At 35.9% G+C, this 21,290-nt stretch overlaps 2 protein-coding genes across 4 annotated transcripts in view; one reads left to right on the top strand and one right to left on the bottom strand.

Annotated features, from left to right (window-relative positions):
• ASB3 (ankyrin repeat and SOCS box containing 3) overlaps positions 1-21,290 on the bottom strand; it is a 212,851-nt gene that overhangs the window by 106,937 nt on the left and 84,624 nt on the right. The window lies entirely within an intron of this gene.
• Positions 1-21,290, top strand: part of ERLEC1 (endoplasmic reticulum lectin 1) — a 28,286-nt gene that overhangs the window by 4,751 nt on the left and 2,245 nt on the right. The window contains exons 2-13 of one of the 3 annotated variants that reach the window (XM_006873540.1): positions 2,545-2,649; positions 3,873-3,953; positions 4,672-4,749; positions 4,887-4,950; positions 5,620-5,654; positions 7,756-7,979; positions 8,067-8,196; positions 9,485-9,646; positions 10,471-10,530; positions 14,190-14,314; positions 16,783-16,860; positions 17,456-17,531. In XM_006873540.1, coding sequence (XP_006873602.1) covers positions 2,545-2,649; positions 3,873-3,953; positions 4,672-4,749; positions 4,887-4,950; positions 5,620-5,654; positions 7,756-7,979; positions 8,067-8,196; positions 9,485-9,646; positions 10,471-10,530; positions 14,190-14,314; positions 16,783-16,860; positions 17,456-17,531 — 1,218 coding nt within the window. The remainder of the gene's footprint in view (positions 1-2,544; positions 2,650-3,872; positions 3,954-4,671; positions 4,750-4,886; positions 4,951-5,619; positions 5,655-7,755; positions 7,980-8,066; positions 8,197-9,484; positions 9,647-10,470; positions 10,531-14,189; positions 14,315-16,782; positions 16,861-17,455; positions 17,532-21,290) is intronic. The other 2 variants (XM_006873542.1, XM_006873541.1) reach the window with 2 other exon arrangements.

Below are 21,290 nucleotides of genomic sequence, written 5' to 3'. Positions count from 1 at the left end.
CTGACAACTACTATTATTGAAAAGTTTCCCTTCCTGCTCTATTTAACTGAAACAACTGTCCTCCTCACCTGGTGCTGCCATTTTCTTTTATGTGTCAGTTGGACATGGATCAGAACCCCCTGACAGCATATAACAACAACAAACAGCTGTGTGACGATATGGTTCTTGGACTCTGCCTTCTAAAAATGGAAGTGACTGGATTAGAAGGTCTGGAATTGTCTTGTTAGCTTGAAATTCTTCTGTGCTTTAAATTATTTTCCCATTTGGGTTCATCAACATTCTCCTAAGCACTACACCTGGGAAGAATGATGACCAACTCTCTATGCAGCTTGTCATTTACAGTGGACCCTTGAACAAATGGGTTTGAACTGCACACGTTCACTTGGTGGTGGTGTTTTTCAATCAATATACGGGACATTTCTATGATACGAGCACTGAAATGAAAGCAAACAATGGACGAAGGATGAGTACTGTAAAGAAACATTCGTAGAGAAATGAAAAAGCAAAAAAGTCAGGCAGAAATTACAGTGGATCTTAAAATTATACCAAGTGTGCCTGCCTCCACTTCCACTTCTGCGTCTGCCACCCTGAGACAGCAAGACCAATTCGTCCTTTTCTCCCTCCTCTTCAACATACTTATTGTGAAGACAGCTCATCTTGTAAACAGATGTCGTCAAATTTATGGTACCAATAAATATAGTACTGTAAATGTATTTTCCTTATGATTTTCTTAATATTTTTTTCTCTAGTTTACTTTATTGTAAGAGTACAGTACACAGTACATACACAATATATGTGGTAATCAACTATGTTACCAGAAAGGGTTCTGGTCAACTCTTAGTAAAGTTTTTGGGGAGTCAAAAATTAGACACAGATTTTCAACTTCACAGGAGGGTCAGCACCGCAGTCCCCACGTGGTTCAAAGGTAAACTGTACTTTGACAAGTTGTGCCACTGAGTGTGCTTACAGCCTGTCCCAAGATAGTCCTGCTTCTTATCCTCTATCCAACTCTTACTATCTCCAAACTTAACGTTAAACATTAGGAATATTTCCCTTGCCCCAAGGTATATTTAAAGTTCTGTAACTTAAACGTACCCCACCTCCAGGGATTCGTTATATTATGTTAAATTTTGATTTTATATCAAATCACTTAAATTACATCTTACTCTGCTCAGAAATGTGTAGGGGTATCATACTTGTCCTAAGGATATGTATGCTAATAAAATGTGAAGCACTTAAAACACTGCTGGCAGATAATGCTTTTTTTTAATTGCCTTGGAAGCACATGGCCCTAATCTTTGTTTGTGTTTTAAGATCATGTATGTGCCAAGTGGTACTGCTTTAATTATCTAAAGTTAAGAGTTATTAAATTGAGAAAAGAACAGAGGTACTTAATAAAAAGTAGTTCTTTTCTTGCCAGGAATGACCCAATAGTATAGTAGCAGTGTTTAAAGCCTTGAGTGCTCACATTTCAAAACCATCAGTGGCTCAATGGGAGAAGATTGTAGACTAGAAACTCCTATGGAGACAGTTCTACTCTGTTCCATAGTGTCACTATGAGTCAGAATCAACATACAAGTGATGAGAGACTTAAATTATCACTGGACACCCAGTAATGTGAAAACCTCGGCCTTGGTAGTATCATATTGGTTATCTAAGCAATGATTTCTTCTTAGCAAAATAATACCAGCTGTGTTATGCCATACATTAAGCACTAGACTGATACCCGCAAGGTCGGCAATTCAAACCCACCAGCCACTCCTCTAGAGAAAAACAAGGCTTTCTGCTCCGGTAAAGATTTACAATCTTGGAAATCCTATGCAGGGTCATTATTGGTCAGAATCAACTTGACGCCAGTGGATTATATGAATTAAAGTGTTTGAATTATATTGGTTCACATTTGATTTGTGAATTTGTTTAGTTTTATAGTGTAGAAAACTTTGAAAGAAAGTTTTGTTGGTATGTACCAGAGGTATGCAAAATGTAATGATGGCCTGGCTCACCATCTGTTTTTATAGTTTTATTGAAACACAGCCACACCCACTTGTTCAAACATTGTTTAAACTTTTCAATTATGAATGGCCTACATTATACCTGTGGCCTACAAAGCTTAAAATAAATAACTGCCTGATACTTTATGTAAAGGACACTAGCTGGCCACTTGTAACCCTAGAAGGCCTTTTGGCTACTAAACAAAAGGACAGCAGTTGGAGACCACCAGATGCATATCTGTTGCCTAATTATGCTTTTTATTGATGCTTTAATTTAAGATTATTATTATATTACCACTTGTTTCTTTATACTCCAAACTTTGTATTTGTTTACTTTTGTTCTGTTACATTGTACACCTGGATAAAATTTATCTTTATTTTTCCATTAAAAAGATGTCAAGTCTATTCCTTGCCCTTAAAAATATGTTTTCAAAATCCTTTATTAAAACGATAGCTTCATTTGAAGTACTTTGTGTTTTAGTTAAAACTATAAGTTATTCAGTGTACTACAATTTAACTAAGTAATGTCAATTTGGGGTGTTTTTTTTTCTAGCCCACAACTGGAGTTTTGTATAAAGAAGATAATTATGTCATCATGACAACTGCTCATAAAGAAAAATATAAATGCATACTTCCCCTTGTGACAGGTGGAGATGAGGTAAAGTTTTTTAAATTATTGGTAACTTCTGTCACCTAAGATACTAGTTTGAAACATTGCAACCATATACTTTATAATAAAAAATTGAATGGCACACTTCTCAATAACTGTGCTTAAACATTAAAAAAATCACATTTATTGATCCTGAATTCCTTGATTAATTTTGAAGTTCAAGTGGGAAAAATTAGTAATCAGTTAAGGTTTTGAATGACAAAAAAAAGGTCCAAGTGTGTTTTCTTCTGTAGAAATGAGGTTTTCAAAACAAGACATAATTTTTATGAATATATGACCTTTTATATAAAGAATTTCTGATATATACCTGTAGGTACAGTCCTGTAGTGTATTGGGTTATGAGTTAGACTGCTGACCACTTTCCCTGCAGGAGGAAGAGGAGGCTTTCTGCTCCCATAAAGATTTACGTACTCAGAAACCATATACAGGGTCACTGTGATTCAGAACAGGCTTGACAGCACACAACCACCACCACCACCTTATGCTTTTTCACCACCTTAGGTCATGCCCTTTCTTTCTCCTGAAATGCACGCCTGTCTCTTATCTATCCCTTAATGCAGTGACTTCCTTCATAGTAACAGGGAAGGCCGCAGGGTAAAATGGAAAGGACACTAGCCTTGGAGTCAGGAGGCTGAGGGGGATAGGATGTTGTTAGCTATAGCACCTTTAACAAATTTGAAATTCTGTTCCTTTTCTCTATGAAGTTACTAGGCCATAATATTTTTGTGGCCTATAAAATAGAAATATTAAACTCAGTATTTTCTTGGGGTTTGTTCAAATTTGAAATCTGTGAAAGATGGATATCTGTCTCATTTTGTTTTCATTGTTTTACACCTCCTAAGACACAGATATATGGTCACATTTTAACGCAAAATGTAAAAATGTATGAAAAGTCAAAAATACCATTAAAAAGTTCCAGTATATTTTAGAAGACCCCCATTTCTGAGGCTTTAATAGCTAGAATCTGTTCACATGCAAGCATTTAAAGATATTTAAAGAAATTGATAATTGAAATCTTTTTTAAGAGAAGAATGAATGCTATGAAAGAATATTCTTTGACTCTGTATTTTATACTTCATTTATTTTGAAAGAAATATCATACCATATAACAGTGTTTGACTTTTTTCCACTTTTATTTCCCAGCATTTGTGATTTGACCAATAAATTGGTTAAAATTCTAGAATTGGATTAGACTTCATTTCTTTCTACAGGAAGAAGACAAGGATTACAAAGGCCCTAATCCAAGAGATCTATTAGAACCACTATTTAAACAAAGCAGTTGTTCCTACAGAGTATGTATGTTATGTGTGTTCGATAACAAGAAAGTAAATTTCTGGTACCCAGTAGACCCTTTAAAATAATTCTTCATTTCTTCTTTATTTTGTTATATTAAATTTTAAGTTAATTATGAATCTTAACTATTTCTTAATGTTTTGTTCATTTGTGTCATATGCCATTTATTCAAAAGTATTCTGGGAAATCAAAATATATAGCAGGTACCCATTAATACCAGTAGTAAATAATATCATTTACTTAGAATATTTTGCAGAATAAAAGAAAGTTTCTTACAGAAGTTTTATTTAAAATGATAATTTTTTCATGTTTTTGTTTTGTTTTTAGTGACGTAGAACAGGGTAATTAACTCAGGTAGTTTTACAGACCTCATGTGTATTATAAACTTATTTCAGACACAGAGTTCTTACTTAGAGCTAGTGAGAAAAAAACAATGCCTACTCTTACTTTTCTAAGTACCATTGAATGACAGTTGGAACCCTGGGTGTGACGCTATAGGATAAACACTGAACTGCAGTTCAAACCCATTAGCCACTCTGGGAAATCCTATACAGAGTCACTATGAATCAGAACCAACTTGGTGGCACACAACAATGAAAACTTACTCTGTATGTTAAAAGAATTCTACTACTCATCTACTTAGAATATCCAAAAAAAATTCAATTTAGCATATGACTTTGTGACTTTTGAATATTTTAATGCAGTTCTCTTTTTTAGATTGAATCGTATTGGACTTACGAGGTATGTCATGGAAAACACATTCGGCAGTACCATGAGGAAAAGGAAACTGGTCAGGTATGCTTTTTCATCAAAATTTAAATTATGAAAAATTATTTAAAAATGAGAACTTTAATAATGAGATTGATGGTTTTAAAGTTGTATTCTTAAATGTATTTGAAAACTGTTTATTTTTATTTTATTTTTAAATACAGAAAGTAAATATTCACGAGTACTACCTTGGAAATACGCTGGCTAAGAACCTTCTATCTGAAAAAGGTTTGTTTCTACCCAGTGATTTGATAGTAATACAGGAATTTGATTTTAAAGTACATGTTCAAATTGGAATTTAAAAATATTTTCTTAGAGACTGTTAACTTGAAAACACTAAAATAAGTTTCTGAATAATATAATAGAAAACTTTTTCATACAGAAGTTTTTGTTTTCATTATTTTCTACTTTGATAAACACTGCTTTTTTCCACTTAGGATTGATTATACATGTTAGTGTTATATTTAATTTGTGTTAGTCTGTTGTTTGGTTTAAACAAAGTTTGTATATATGTAACTGGGCATATAGAGGTATCCCATAAATGCTAAATATTTTTATTAATCTATATTATTCAGATTGTTCAACTACTTTAAGATTAAATGTATCTGATGTAAAAGTTCTTCAAAAGAAAACTGTTTTGGCCAGCATTTGTTGCTTCTCAGAATATTTCTTAGATGAAGATCTAAAGACTAAATATTATTGTCCTTTCAAAGAAAAACATTTCAAAGAAACTAGCTTAAAAGTTGTAAGGTAAAAATCATGTATGTTTTGGATCTTCTTTAGAAAGAAATTTAATCTTATAAACTGGATTAGAAACATGGTCATTGACATCTTACCTACAGGTTATTGCTTGGTCTTTGCCATGACTTGTAATATACTTCTTGTATTACTCCATAGAACAAGAAGCAGAGGAAAGAGAAAAATTAAAAGAGGCAAGTAACATATTAATCCACTCTTAGCATTTATTGCTAGTGAAGGTGTAAATTCACAGCTTAATAGACAGAATGTAGCCATTTGTTCTTTATCAAATACCTTGAAGCATGAATCCAAAACTTTGCGATATTTTAGGTTTTTCTGAGGAAAATTATAATCTTTCTATTTATTTTTAAGATCATTTTTTTAAATTACCGAAGATATATCTGGGAAAGCTCAGTAATAGCATTCTATCACTCTGCCTACCAGTGGTTCTCTCTACTTAAAATTGGAAACAATTATAATAAGAACCTTTTGTGGTTTTCCTACTGATCTGTCCCATCTCCTGTGGGTAAAACAGATAAACTGTATAGATAACAAGTTACCAGACTGCAAGCATCTTAAAAGCAGGGACTGTCTTTTATCCCTTTACCCTGAAGTGCAAAGCAGAGTGCCAGACATATTGTAGGCACTTCAGAAATGTTTATTGAATGAATAGACATGATGACTTAAATTAGGATTGTGTAAAAATAGGATGATTCCTCAGATTGCTTGATCACAATTTTTACATGCCCATATTGTTTAAGGAATGCTTTAGAATTCCTTAATTTCTTTGGGTGGTGTATATGGTTAAGCATTCCACTAGTGGCTAGAAGGTTGGTGGTTCCAGCCCACCCAGAGGTGCCTCGGAAGACAGACCTCGTGATCTGCTTTTGAAAGGTCACAGTTTAACTGTGCACACGTGGGGCATGAGTCAGAATATGACTCGATGGCAGTAACATCAATAGTTTCGTAGACTTTAAATACTTAATGAGACAGGATATTTCTATAAATGGTTAATATCAATGATGATTTTATTCAAAGAAAAATAAAAAGGCTTTGAAATTACTTTAAAATGTTGCCTATAACTAAAAAGGGTGGCTTTTGGGGGTAAATGATAAGCTAAACAAGGACACACATATCATTGCTATCTTAAAAGATTTTAATTTTACAGACTGCCTTTGAGATAAAATATTTATTTACTGTGACTCTGGAGGATAGCAAGATGGAATTCAAAGTGTGAAATGATAAAGGAAGAGGAAGACAAGAGTAAGGGAAGAAAACTAACATTTATTGAGCCCCAATTTATAAGCCAGACACTGTGCCAGGCATGTAACAAAAGGTAATGCTTGATTCTCCCAACAACCTTAAGTGTGTATTATTATTATACTTTTGTAGGTAACAGAAATTGAAATTTGGTCAAAGACTAAAGCTAGTAAATGTCAAAACTTGGATTTGAACCCAGGATTTTCTGATTCTAATACTAATATGAAAATACTCAAAATATTTTTTCCTGGAAACATTTATTTCTTACACATTTTGAATATAGCACTAATAGGGTATCAAAGCGATAGAAGATGAGATCCCTGCCTCCAAAGAGCTTGCTTGGAGATGCTTTTAGCAATATCTTTATAAAGCCCCTTATGCTAAATACTTGATGTATTTATGTAGATAAAACTATGGGAACTAACTCTGTCCGTAAACCTTATGTTGTGAGGTTATATCCTTTACTAGATGGTTTATGTAGAAATTGGTATACTAAAAATTATGTGCTGTTAATAACAAGAAAAAGAAGCAGATGAATCAGTACTCTACCTAATGCATGTTTTACTATATAGCTCTATTTTTTTTTTTTTTTTTTTTAGCAAATCAGACTTCAGACCTCTAGAATCTAATACAAACATTAACCGAGAATTTAGTGAAGAAGTTTCTAGCTAATCCAGTATAGTAAACTTTTATATTTTACCATAGTCTTTTCTTTAGAACTGTTGAAAATAATCCATATGTTAGTCTTATGTATCAGTATACATTTACTTACTGTCTTAATTTTAGCACTGTGATGATTTTCTTTATGCTATATTAAACCAGCTTTGAAAATGTGTGCTAGTAAAATGAGTACTTATGACTACAAAGAATATTAGAGAGCTTACAGTATACAGAAAGTATTAACTTTCAGTTTTTAAGTTAAATGTAGTTTTGTTTACTTTCAGAATAATAAGTAATTTCTCCTGTCTTCACTCTCACCACCACTTTTAATGAAAAGTCTATCTTATACTCTTTTTTTTTTTTTTTTTTTTTAAGATTCCCACTAAAAATATTGAAGGTCAGATGACACCTTATTATCCTGTGGGGATGGGAAATGGTACACCTTGTAGTTTGAAACAGAACCGACCCAGATCAAGTACTGTGATGTATATATGTCATCCTGAATCTAAGCATGAAATCCTCTCAGTAGCTGAAGTTACAACTTGTGAATATGAAGTTGTCATTTTGACACCACTCTTGTGCAGTCATCCTAAATATAGGTAGGATGTGGATTTAATATGTTGAACATAAAATAACACACATACTTAAAATTGGTGTGTGCTTAACACTTTGTTCTTACTGAACAGGTTCAGAGCATCTCCTGTGAATGACATATTTTGCCAGTCACTGCCAGGATCACCGTTTAAACCCCTCACCCTGAGACAGTTGGAGCAGCAGGAAGAAATACTAAGGGTACCTTTTAGAAGAAATAAAGAGGTATGAAAAGTATCTAATTCTATAGCTCAGTGCTTTGTTTTCCGTATTTTGGAGCATATTTTAATGATTTCTATAGCATATTATATCATGCATAGTGAAGTAGAGGGTCAGTGAGAAAGAGGAAGCCTCCCAATGAGCTGGATTGGCGTAGTGGCAGCCACAATGGCACAAACATAGCAGCAGCTGTGAGGAGGGTACAGGACCAGGCAGTATTTTGTTCTGTTGTGCGTAGTAGGGTCACTATGAGAGTCGGAACTGTCTTGATATCACCTAACAACAATGAAAATAGTATAGTGATAGTGGTTTATTTTCTTGATTCAAAACCTTAAATTCCCATTTAATTTGTTTCCTTATTCTGTCACCACTTCAGAAACTATTTAACATTCTTCTTCATTGTATAGTTTTAATAGTATTCTCAGTGCTATTCTACTTATTGTCATTTTCATTGTTGGCTGTTGGTGGACTTTCCAGCTAAGCTACTAGGATAGCTTCTACAACCTCTTTCCACCTTCTAACATTTTATTTATTCTTCAGCTCATTACTACTTATTATCAAATCATCATTCTTCTGAAACTGTTGTCTTTATGTCAAAAATAATCTTTTGGCTCTGAAATCGCTGGACATATGACTAACATTTTCTTAAACATACAACACTGACAACACTGAATGAAGATTCAAAGATGGAACTTTTTCTCCTCTCTTGAATTCCAGATCACTGTTCTGTTTGGTTCTTTTTACCTGTCTACTAGTTCTTCCCCTACTTCCTGCCCCTGAAAATTATTAAGTACCTCATGATTCTGTCCGTAGCAGATTTATCGTCTTACTATGGACTCATCCATGCCCACCTTATTGTGTGCCTTACCTACCAAGTTGCAAGTTGTTCCAGGGCAACTGTTGAGTCCTGTCACACTTGAATAGTAACTGATGTTCACTTTTACTCACCTTGTCTGTACCCTGATTGTTATCCTTTATCAGTAGTGACCTCATTTTCCAAAACTGAATGTAGGGACACAACGTCTAACAAGTAGCAAATTGCTAAAAAGAATTAAGGCAAAATATATGAAATGGAAATTAACCTTATACGTTCAAGATGGCCACCACACCACTAACTGGCAGATGGAGCTAACATATGTTTAGAACCTTCTCAGTACTACTGTTTTAAACTTAATTTTATTAAAATGCATTAAAAATAGAGACGTATTCTTTTTAAAATGTTCTATAATTTAAACCATAACTGAAAAAATTTGTGTTTCATGGAAATCCTAAACAGGTGTATGTTTAATTTTAGGAAGATTTACAGTCAACTAAAGAAGAGAGATTCCCTGCAATCCATAAACCCATTGCTGTTGGCTCCCAGTCAATGTTCACTGTTGGAACAACCCACATATCCAAATTGACAGATGACCAGCTCATAAAAGAGTTCCTTAGTGGTTCTTACTGCTTTCATGGGGTGAGAAGTAAACCTTGAATTTAAATATTTATATTAACATTTTTATGTCAGTTTTTTAATCAAGGGGCATTAGCAGCACTGAAAAACCTTTTTGACTGTAAGTTCTGGAAGCCTCCCAGTAGACATTTTCTTTCTGCATCTGGCTACTTAACTTTAATCTAACTCAGAGCTACACTGTTATGTTTATGAGCCCTAGTGATGCCGTTAATATTAAGTGTAGCGGCTAACCAAAAGGTTGTCAGTTCTAACCTACCAGCTGCTCTGTGGGAGAAGGATGTAGCAATCTGTTTCTGTAAAAATTACAGGCTTGGAAATGCTATGAGGCAGTTCTACTCTGTCCTATAGGTTCTGTGAGTTAGAATCAGTTTGACAACAGGTTTGGATGTTCTTTTTACTCATGAGCTAAAACTTAACTTTATTCTGGCAGAAAATATATATAAACCAGGTCGTGTGTTATTCTGCTTAATTGCTGGAATAGACATCATTGATTATATACCTTACATTCTAGTTATACAGCAATCACATTTAAATTTTAATTTGATAACTACAAAGGTAAAATCTGTCTCTTTTATCTCTAGTGGGTAATAATACACTTACTAGTGGAATTTTCATTTTTGATTTATGAAGGCAGTGCAGCAGTATCATTTATATTGTTCTAATTTGTTTCATTTCTCAGCTATTTTCTTTTTCTAAACAGTTGCAGTGACAGGTATGTGTGTTTGTGTGTGTTGGTGTTTCTGTTACTATCATGTGGCAATAGTGAGACAGGCCCCAATTCCCAGTCTCTATGCATAAGTTGATCTAATATGTTTTCTTTCCTTTAGGGTGTTGGTTGGTGGAAATATGAATTCTGCTATGGCAAACATGTACATCAGTACCATGAGGTATAAATAGCACTTACATCATTCTACCACTAGATGGACTAACATTTTTAAATCACTTCTGAAAAAAAAGGGGGGGGGAAATTGGTGTTGCTTTCAGTTATAAGATTCTTATAATATGGAAATACTAATCAAAATATCTTTAAAATCTGGAAATGGAAAATTTGATGTTGACCAAGTAATCCTTTAAACTTACATGTTTGTTAATTACTCAGATGCATGTATTACCATGAGCCCAGTGGAATCCTAAACTGTTGTGACAGCATCTCTAAACTTGGATGGAGACAGTAGTCATGCTTTTGAACTGCAAAGTTGGCAGTTCAAGCTCACCAGCCACTCCTTGGAAACCCTATACAGGGTTGCTGTGAGTCGGATCTGACTCAACCACCCTTAACAGCAATAACATCTTTAACTCAGAAAATGAATGGTAGGATAGTATATTATCACTACCCACTACCATCAAATCAATTTCAAATCATAGTAAATCTTTATGGGAGAAAAGAGCCTAATCTTTCTCCCACAGAGCTTGTGGGTTTGAATTACTAACCTTGCAGTTAGCAGTCCAGTAACCCTGCAGCACCACCAGGGTTTAGTTGTTGTTGCTAAGTACAGTTGAGTTGGCTCTGACTCATAGCTACCCTGTATAGGATGGGTTTGATCGGCCAACCTTGGGATTAGCATTCCAATGCTTATCTTATAGTGCCACACCAAGAAAATATAATGGGGCTTCAAAAAGTTCATGGGAAATGACGTTAAAAGATAACGGAATCTTCACCAACTTTTTAAGTCCACTTATACAGCTAGAGTCTTAGCTAAAAGAAGATCATCTTAAGTTTTAAGATTATACACATTGACTTTTATTCCTCCTTTTATGTATAGTTTTGTAGGTTGATACAATATGTACTCAAGTCAAGCTGCTTAAATTCTTAGGTTCAAGTTCTAATGATTTTATACAGCATACATAGTTGTACTTTTATGAGGTAAACTGCTAGACATTGAAGAAAGGCTTTAACAAATATTGGCCTGTGTACTTTAAGTTTTTTACATTCCTTAAAAGAAATAAGGAACATAATTTTATATAGAAAAGAATAAAGGAAGTACCACCTAACTGCCCAAAAAATACCCAGTAATACTTTTTCTGTTTAGCTAAAGAGATGTTGTTAAGTGCTATCAATTCATTTTCAACTCATAGCAACCCTGTATAGTGTTTCCAAGGAGCAGCAGGTGAGATTGAACCACCAACCTTGCGGTTCAGTGCTTATCCTACAACAGCACACCAGAACTCCAATTAGAGGAACGTATATTAAACTAACCTTTCCTTGTTCTTTTTTACTTAATATCTTGGAGATCTTTTCATGTCAGCAATAACTAATCTCTTTTTTTTCAGTAGCTACAGACTATTACGTCTATACCCACATGCATTTAACCAAACCTCTACCAATGGACCTTTAAGTTGTTTCCAGTTTTTTAGGCAGTATTTAAAAGTAGACACTTTTAAGTAGTTTTATTGCTGTATGTTGTATGTGTGTGTGGTATAAAAATTTATATAACACTTGCCAATTCAACAGTTTTTACATGTACAATTCAGTGACATGTCTACCGTGTGCTACTGTTATGATGCTATACATTTGCAAGTATATTCATAAGGCACATTGCTAATAATGTAATTGTTAGAGTATAGTAGCAGATTGCTTTCTAAAGCACTGACCACTTTAAACATCCATTAACGTAGGCTGTTTTCCCATACTGCCAACACTTGATTTTGGCCAAAGTATTTGGCTAAGGTCATGGAACCTAGAACTTTCTGAGGGACTCTGCTAGGTGCTTTGTGAGGTATAAAAACAGTAGTCACTTACAGATAGGGTGTTTCATGTATGAAAGTACTTTCATGTATGAAGAGGCTTCAAAAGTTCATGGCCCCCCCAAAAAAGTTAAAGAGGATATAGAGAAACTCTGTTAACTGATGGTATGTGGAGGGGATTATAATCAATGTAATGAAACAAGGTATATGAATGTTTGAATGTGAAACCGATGAAGTGCCCTGAAAACTTTCACTCAATCCACAATAAAAACCTTAAAAAAAAAAAAAGAAAGAAAGAAAGGGGCAGGAAAGGAGGTTAGCTGTTGAGCATGGAACCAAACAGGCTGTCTGTTCCTGCCTGGCATAGGAAGGACAGGGGTGGACTCGCCCCTCCACCCACAGGCACCAGTGTAGTCAGCCGCATGCAGCCTCCAGAACTCAAAATGCTCTGGAGGCTCAGGAGTCCCTTGGGGTCCTGGAGAACTAGGGGGCTACAGCTGGGGGATGGAGAGGGGAAAGAAACTCTGCAGTAGAGGAGTGAGGGGGGTGGAAGGGACCCATCTCCATATCCCCAGTGCCTGACATTGAACCTGACAAAAAAAAAAAGTTCATGGAAAAAACTTCATTAAGTTTTAATCCCATTGCTCCACAAACTTTTTGAAGCCCCCTCATATTAACTCATTTAATGCTCATAACACTCCAAGAGGTTGATATTGTTGTCACTCCAAGATGCAGAAACAAAGATCAGTAACTTGCGTAAAATCACATAGGTAGCAAATAGTGAAACTGATTTGAACCACAAGCAGGCAGGCCAGCTCCATAATCTAACTTTTTGAACGCTTCACTGTGTTGGTCTAATTCCCGTCTATCTAGGAGTTTATAATCTAGTTGCTGAAAGAATTTTTAATGACTGTCCTTCCCTAGTGGTATGTAGTTAAGCACTTACTTGCTAACCCAAAGACTAAATAGTTCAAACCTACCAGCCACTCCATGGGAACAAGATGTAGCAGTCTGCTTCCATAAAGATTACAGCCTTAGAAACCCTGGTGCAGTTCTACACCTGTCCCATCAGGTCTTTATGGATCAGAATCACTCAGTGGGCACACAGCAGCAACTCTTCCAGTGTGCAGTAAGCTCCTCTGCACCAGGGGCCATACTTCTTTTTTTGCTACTAGAAGAGTTTTAAGTCTGCTAGTCGGATGTATACTAGTAGCAGCATAGTGCCTGGAATAAGGTATAGAAAAGGGAAGGAGTACGTTTTTTAAAGTAATACTATAGCAAAATAGTTCAATATGAACTGGAATTAATAAGAAATAGGCAAAATGTGGAAGGCAGTATTGATTTTTAAAAAAATAATAAAATCAGTAGTATGAAGACCAACATAACCTGTAGATAGCATTTAAAGAGTGAAAGTAGGATGAAGATAAGCTCAGTATGGCTGCGAATTCAGAGCTAGAGACTAAAAGATTTCATTAAGAATTACAGTAATACATGGGTGTATTAGCTAGGTATGAGATTAAATTCTTGGTTGAAGGATAAAGAGCTGGCAGTGGAAATGTAGCGGAAGAGTCAGCAAACACACTGGGGGTAGAAATGATAGAACTGGTAGATGTAGGAGAAGGAGGAGATAGAGTTTAAATCAAATGTACACCCAGAACTAGCATGACTAGAAAGTGGATTTATCATTCTTTGAAACAAAGATAATGAACTGAAATTTGTATTCATTCAGTTTGACTAACATCATTACATCTAAATGTTAATATCCAGTATGCAGGTGAAGATAAGGCCCAGAGTCATCAGCTTAAATGTCTCCTTGATGCTGTAGAACATGTATTATCACAAATATTTTTCCACATATTAGGACAAGGATAGTGGGAAAACCTCTGTGGTTGTGGGGACATGGAACCAAGAAGAGCACATTGACTGGGCTAAGAAGAATACTGCTAGAGCCTATCATCTACAAGACGATGGCACCCAGACAGTCAGGTAAAGATTAATTTTATTTCCCTTTGGATCTGATTAGTAGAATTTAAAACTCAGAATATTAAAAAACACAAAATCTTTGATCCGTTTTTTTTCAGGGGACGCTTTTAGCTTAGTTTTCTTTCCTTGAGGAAGCAATACAGTTTAATGGTTAAGAGTACAGTTTCCGGAGTAGTTAATCTTACAGGATCTTTAAGGAACAGAGGACCCTAGGACCATCAAGGGAGAAGAGTAGGAGCAGAACGTGGGACCCTGTCTAGAGAAGCAGCGACACCAAGGATGGAGGCAGAGTTGAGGACATGGACAGATAGAGCAGCTGAGGTCTCTAGACTCATGGAAAGAGAAAGGTTGTGTGCTGGCAGCCAAGAGGCCGGCTTGCAGAATGTCCCCTTTGGTTGTCTAAATAATTACATGGTCCTGAGTGTTTTGGTGTTCATCCACAAAAAAACAAACAAACCAGGGAATAGAAGCAAATAACTGTTGAATGATGATGCATGGAGGGGATTGTAATCATTGCAATGAAATAAAACATGACAGGAAGAGTATAAAACCAATGTTCTTCCATGTAAACTATCACTCAATTCACAATAAAAACTTTAAAAAAAAAAAAAAAAGCGTAGTTTATGGAGTAGATCAACTGAATTCAAATATGGGCAAGTTACATAATCTTTTCTAAGCCTCATTTTCCTTGCCAAGTAGTATTTGCTTTGTGGGATTATTGTGATATTTAGGCAAGGTAATTCATGTAAAGCATTGTTGTTAAGTGCCATCGAGTCAGTTCTGACTCATATTGACCCTGTATAGGGTTTTTGAGGAGCAGCTGGTGGTTTGAACTGCTCACCTTCTGATTCGCAGTCCAGTGCTGATCCTACAGCACCACACAGGAATCCACATAAAGCATTGTTAAGTGCCAGCAAGTCGGTGTCGACCCATAGCTACCCTGTATACAGTTTCCAAGGAGCGGTTGGTGAGCTTGAACCACTGACCTTGTGATTCAAACCGACCACATTCCAGCCAGTTCACTAACGCACATTGCTACACCAGGAAACGCCAGTGTAATGTTCAAATATTTCCAACCACTTCATCAAATAAAATAATGTATACTGATATAGAACTGAATACCTTAAAACGTCAAGATTACACATGAGAGTGAGAAATAATATCATAGTGCCCAATAATAGCACACAATAAATATTGGTTGCTGCCTTTAATGGTGGTGGCATGAAAGTAGTAAATCACAGTGGTGGTGGTGATGTGCTGTGGAGTCAGTTCCGACTCAGAGCGACCCTGTACAGGGTTTCCAAGGCTGTAAATCTTTATGGAAGCAGAAAGCCTCATCTTTCTCCCACAGGACAGCTGGTAGTTTCGAACTGCTCACCCTGAGATTAGCAGCCCAGTTCGTAACCACTATGCTACAGTGCTCGATTCCAGGTGTTAGTCTGAGACTTATATAGTTGCCACTCTCATTGGTAATCGTGACCTATTAAAGGTATTCAGTTCCATTTCAGTATACATTTCCTATTTCATTTGTGAGGTAATGATTAGAAATACTTGGAACATTACGTTGGTGTTTTGAAAACCTAGTATATATAAGGGGGCCTTCACAAAGTTTCTGGAAGAACTTTATTGTCTTTCAATTCCATTTTTCTATGAACTTTTGAAGTCCCCTAATATATATATTTTCTTAAAGTTAGTTTTTCAATCAGTCTTGTTTCCCAAGAATAACTGAGCTTAGCATTTTTACTCAGTGGATTTTAAATTACCCATTCTTTGTCTTTTTCACTTGTTAACTTTGTCTTTCTTAACACAGATGATATTAAAAGACTTATTTCAGAATGTTCTGATTTTTCCTACTAAGCAAAACCAAAGTTAGGAAAATCAGAGATAGACATTTAAGTATTAATATTAACAATGTGGTTGGGGGGTTAGTGCTTGTATTTGTATCATATGGAAATTACAGTGTCATGTGCAATGAATGAAGCACAGCTGTGTGACGCTAGCAGAATTAATTCTTTCATTTGTTTCCTGCTGATTCTGAATTCTGAGCATGGCCTAAGCTTTACCTTTTGTATTATCTGTACTGCATTATTTTTAATAAATTTTGAAGCTGGATGAAGGTTGAGAAGAAAGGAAAACGTCGTTCCACAAAATAAACAGTACATAGGAGCTAGAGAAATGGTTAACTTTAAAAGCGTGACTTTCTTAAAAGCAATATTAACCATATCTATTTGTATACAAATAAATCATATGCAAGTTGGAGGTCATGATTATTAGTGAAACCAATAGAATTATATATTTTATATTCTTGCTGTAAGTTTTAGAAATCATTGTCATTTAGCCCAGAAAATAAGCCTTTTTAAAGAATATTTTACTAATGCAAAACTGAAGCTTCTAACCTTCTTCTTATCCTCCACAGTAAAGCCGAATCAATGATGTTTTAGTTTAATAAATCGTGTGTTTCTCTCATTCAGGATGGTGTCACATTTTTATGGGAATGGAGATATTTGTGATATAACTGACAAACCAAGACAGGTGACAGTAAAACTAAAGTAAGTTGGACCATCAAATCATTCTTTATGCCTTTCTTTTTACCAGCATTCTATAGACAAATGTTTCATATAATACAAAATGTAGTTATGAATATTTGTTGTTGTTAAGTGCTGTTGAGTCAGTTCTCACTCATAGCAACTCTATAGGTTTCCATGGAGCAGCTGGTGAGTTTGAACTGCCAATCTTGTCATTCAGCTTGAGTTTGAGGTCAAATACTTATCCCACGGTGTCACACCAGGACTCCCAGTTATGAATAGAATAATTAATAATAAATAATAAATAATACAAAGTTTAAGGAGCTCTGGTAGCGTAGTGGTTACGAATCGGGCTGCGAACCTTAAGGTCAGCGGTTCGAAACTACCAGCTGCTCCACAGGAGAAAGATGAGGCTTTCTACTCCTGTAAAGATTTACACCCTCGGAAACCTTGTACAGGGTCGCTATGGGTCGGAACCGACTCGATGGCACATAACAACAACAACAACAATACAAAGTTTACATGCATGGGGTTTTTAGTTTTATATAGTTTAAGAAACATTAAAAATTATCTTACATTGTGTGACCTGGACAGTGCCTTAAAGTACTCTCTATTTTAGGTGTAAAGAATCAGATTCTCCTCATGCTGTTACTGTATATATGCTAGAACCTCATTCCTGTCAGTATATTCTCGGGGTAAGTAACACAAAGTAATTAATAATTCAGTTTGGGACCATGTTTTAATTTTTTGATTAAGTTTAGAAAGAATCTCCAGAAGTCTCCTATAGCCCATGACTGAGCAGTTTCACCTCTAGGTATGTACCCAAAACATAGGAAAGCAGTCAGTGTTCAATACAACATTATTCACAATAGTCAAAGATGGAATCATAACAAGTCCATCCAACAGATTAAGTGCCATGGTCGAAAAAATAAAGTGAGAATTTTTGCTCAAAATACATGCCATCTACATTTGGTAGAAATCCAACACTCTTGTTAAAAACTCCCAACGAAATAGGAATGAAAGGGAAATCTACCACATAACTAAGAACGTATGTACAAAACCAGGATTGTTTGTTGTTGCTGGTAAGTGCGGTTGGGTCGATTCTGATTCATAACACTGTATAGATCATTTCCTAGAGCAATTGGTGGGTTTAAACTGCCAACCTTGTGCTTACCATTCCAGTGCTTATCCTATAGCATCGTACACCAGAGCTTATCACTAACCTTATTCTAAATGGAGAAAGATTGGAAGCATTCCTCTGGAGAACAGGAATTAGACAAGGATGCCCATTACCACCACTCTTACTCAATGTTGTAGTTGTTGTTAAGAGCTGTTGAGTCAGTTCCAACCCATAGCGACCCTGTATAGGGTTTTCAAGGAGCAGCTGGTGAGCTTAAACTACCGACCTTGCAGTTCAAAGAGCTTTGCAGTCTGGCATGTTAATCCATAGAGCCACACTAGGACTCTTACTCAGTATGGTACTGAAATTATTAGTTAGAGCAATAAGGCAAGAAAGGGGAATAACAGTCACCCAAATTGGTAAGGTACAGCTATCCCAAGTCTTAGAGGACCTGCTCCTATACATAGAAAATCCCAGAGATTCACAAGAAAATTACTAGAATTAATATAAGGGTTCAACAAAGTGGCAAGGTACAAGATAAGTATATTAAAATAATAATAATAATAATAGTTGGGTTCCTCTTCACTAACAAGGAAAACTTCGAAATTAAGACAGCAGTAATATTTATAGCAGCCCCAAAAAAAGATAAAATGCCTAGCAATCTAACATGAACTGTAAAAGATCTATGCAAAGAAAACTATAAAACACTATTGCAAGAAACCAAGAGACCTACGTAAATGAAAAAAGATATTATGCCTACAGATTTAGAAGAAAATTTGTGAAAATGTCAATACTACCCAAAGCTTTCTTAGATATCACAATTCAAATCCCAACAACGTTCTTTAAAAAAGGGAAAAATTAAGCTCCAACTTTATATGGAAAGAGGCCCAAATAGCTAAAACATTGAAGAGGCACAAGGTAGGCGGCCTCACTTTTCCCACTCTCATACCCACTGTGTAACTACAGTAGTCAAAACATGTAGATAAATGGAACAGAGTGGAGAAGCCAGAAATCCATCTACTTGTGGGCAGCTTATTATTAGCAGTAGGTTGTAATCCATTAAATGAATAAGAGAAGGTCTTTTTTTTAACAAATGATGCTGGCAAAACTGGATGTCCATTTGTAGAAAAATGAGATCCATACCTCACATTATCAACAAAGTCTACCTAAAAATGGATTATTAAACCTAAGATGATGAAGTTCCTGAAAGATAACATAGCTGCAAAGCTAGTGGTCCTATTTATAAGGATCATAGATAACCTCAGGAGACATCTAGGTCAATTGACATTGTTTTGTTGTTAGGTGTCATTGAGTCTGTTCTGACTCATAGTGACCCTGTGCACAACAGAAGGAAACATGCCTGGTCCTGTACCGTCCTCACACTTGTTACTGGAGCCCACTGTTGCCTTGTCAATCCATCTTGTTGATGGTCTTTCTCTTTTATGTTGACCTTCCACTTTACTAGTCATGATGTCCTTCTTCAGGGACTGGTCCCTCCTGACAGTATATCCAGAGTATGAGATGAAGTCTCATCATCCTTGCTTCTAAGAAACATTCTGGCTGTACCTTTTCTGAGACAGATGTGTTTGTTCCTCTGGCAGTCCACGGTTCTTTTACTATTCTTTTCCAACACCGTAGCTCAAATTGTATCTATTCTTCCTTCTTCAGTGTCCAACTTTCCTATGCGTATAAGGCATTTGAAAATACCATGGTTTGTATCAGACACGTGTTTGTCCTCAAACTATCATCTTTGCTCGTTAACACTTGCAAGAGGCCTTTTGCAGCAAATTTGCCTAATGCAATACATCATTTGGTTTCTTGACTGCTGCTTCCGTGAGTGTTAATTGTGGAACCAAGCAAAATGAAGTCTTTGTCAACTTTAGCCTTTTCTCCGTTATCATGATGTCTATTTGTCTGTTCATGTCACTGCTTTTGTATCTTTAAGATAAATACCTAGGAGTGGCATTGCTAGGTTACAAGGTATTTTTATTTCTAGCTTTTTGAGCAAGTGTCATACTGCTTTTCACCATGGTTGTACATTTTACAACTGCATTGTTGTTGTCAGTGCTAAGTACTGTTGAGTTGGCTCTGACTCATAGCAACCCTGTATAGCGTTTCTGGGGGCTCATGGGTTTAAACTGCCAACCTTGCGTCCTGTGGCTAGCAGTCTAGTGCTTATTCCTACAATGCCAAACCAAGACTGCATTAGCAGTGTATAAGAGTTTCCATCTCGCTCAACCTTGGAACAACAGGGCTCTGTGATACAGAGATTGAGGCAATAATTTGAAGAGGAGAAATTAATACTAAGATGCTTGACTGTCTTATGAATATTGGCTTGCCTTGCCTACTATTGTAAAGTGGACACTTGAGTGGGATAGAAAGAAATATCAGGAAATATGATTACAGGAAGCTTGTAAGCCCGTCTCAGCTTATAAATGATTGGAATACCTAAAAGGGGTTCTAAAACTTGCCTTTTGCAGAGGCTTTGCAGTGTATGACACAGGTTTTTTCATATAATCCGGCTTCTCAGATTATTTGTTCAGCATATAGCATTAATAAGTATTTTGAAAGGATATAACCCTGACACATACTTTTCCTAATTTTAAACCATTCTGTATCCCCTTGTTCTAACCCCTGCCTCTTGTCTATGTGTAAGTTCCTCATGAGCACAATAGAAATTGTGAAATTCCTATTCTTCACCATGTTATCCGTGGACACTGGTATAGCATAGTTCATACAGTTAATGTTCTACATCCTAGTTTGGTGAGCAGTGTCTGCCATCTTAAAGCTTGTGAACAGTCATCTAAGATACAACTATTGGTGTCTTCCCATCTGGAGCAAAGGAGAGGGAAAGCAACACTTAGTCCACAGGACTAATGGTCATGATAATGAACCACAGCCTCCTATAGCCTGAAAGGAGAGTTAGATGGTGCTTTACTACCACGAACAATGTTCTGACCAGGGACACAATAGAAGGTGCCAGTTAGAACGAGAAAAAAATTCCAACTCACGGTCATAAATGAACAAAACTCAGAGTCACTGGTCTATTTAAAACTTACTAGACTGATACAGACTGTAGGAACCTCAAACTATTGCCCTAAGAAATGGGAAGAGTGCTGACCCATGGCAGGGATAGCAGTCACAAAACAAATTGTGTATAGTGGTAAATTGGAAAATAGTTGTGTGAATTTTCACCTAAAATGCTTACATACATGTTGAAGAGCAAAGATGTCAGCTTGAGGACTAAGGTGCGCCTGACCCAAGCCATGGTATTTTCAATAACCTCATACGGATGCGAAAGCTGGACAGTGAATAAAGAAGATCGTAGAAGAAT

Source organism: Chrysochloris asiatica, unplaced genomic scaffold, assembly GCF_000296735.1.
Source record: "Chrysochloris asiatica unplaced genomic scaffold, ChrAsi1.0 scaffold00245, whole genome shotgun sequence".
NCBI lineage: Eukaryota > Metazoa > Chordata > Mammalia > Afrosoricida > Chrysochloridae > Chrysochloris > Chrysochloris asiatica.
The sequence above is the reverse complement of the archived record's forward strand: the minus strand, read 5'-3'. Positions and strand labels throughout refer to the sequence as shown.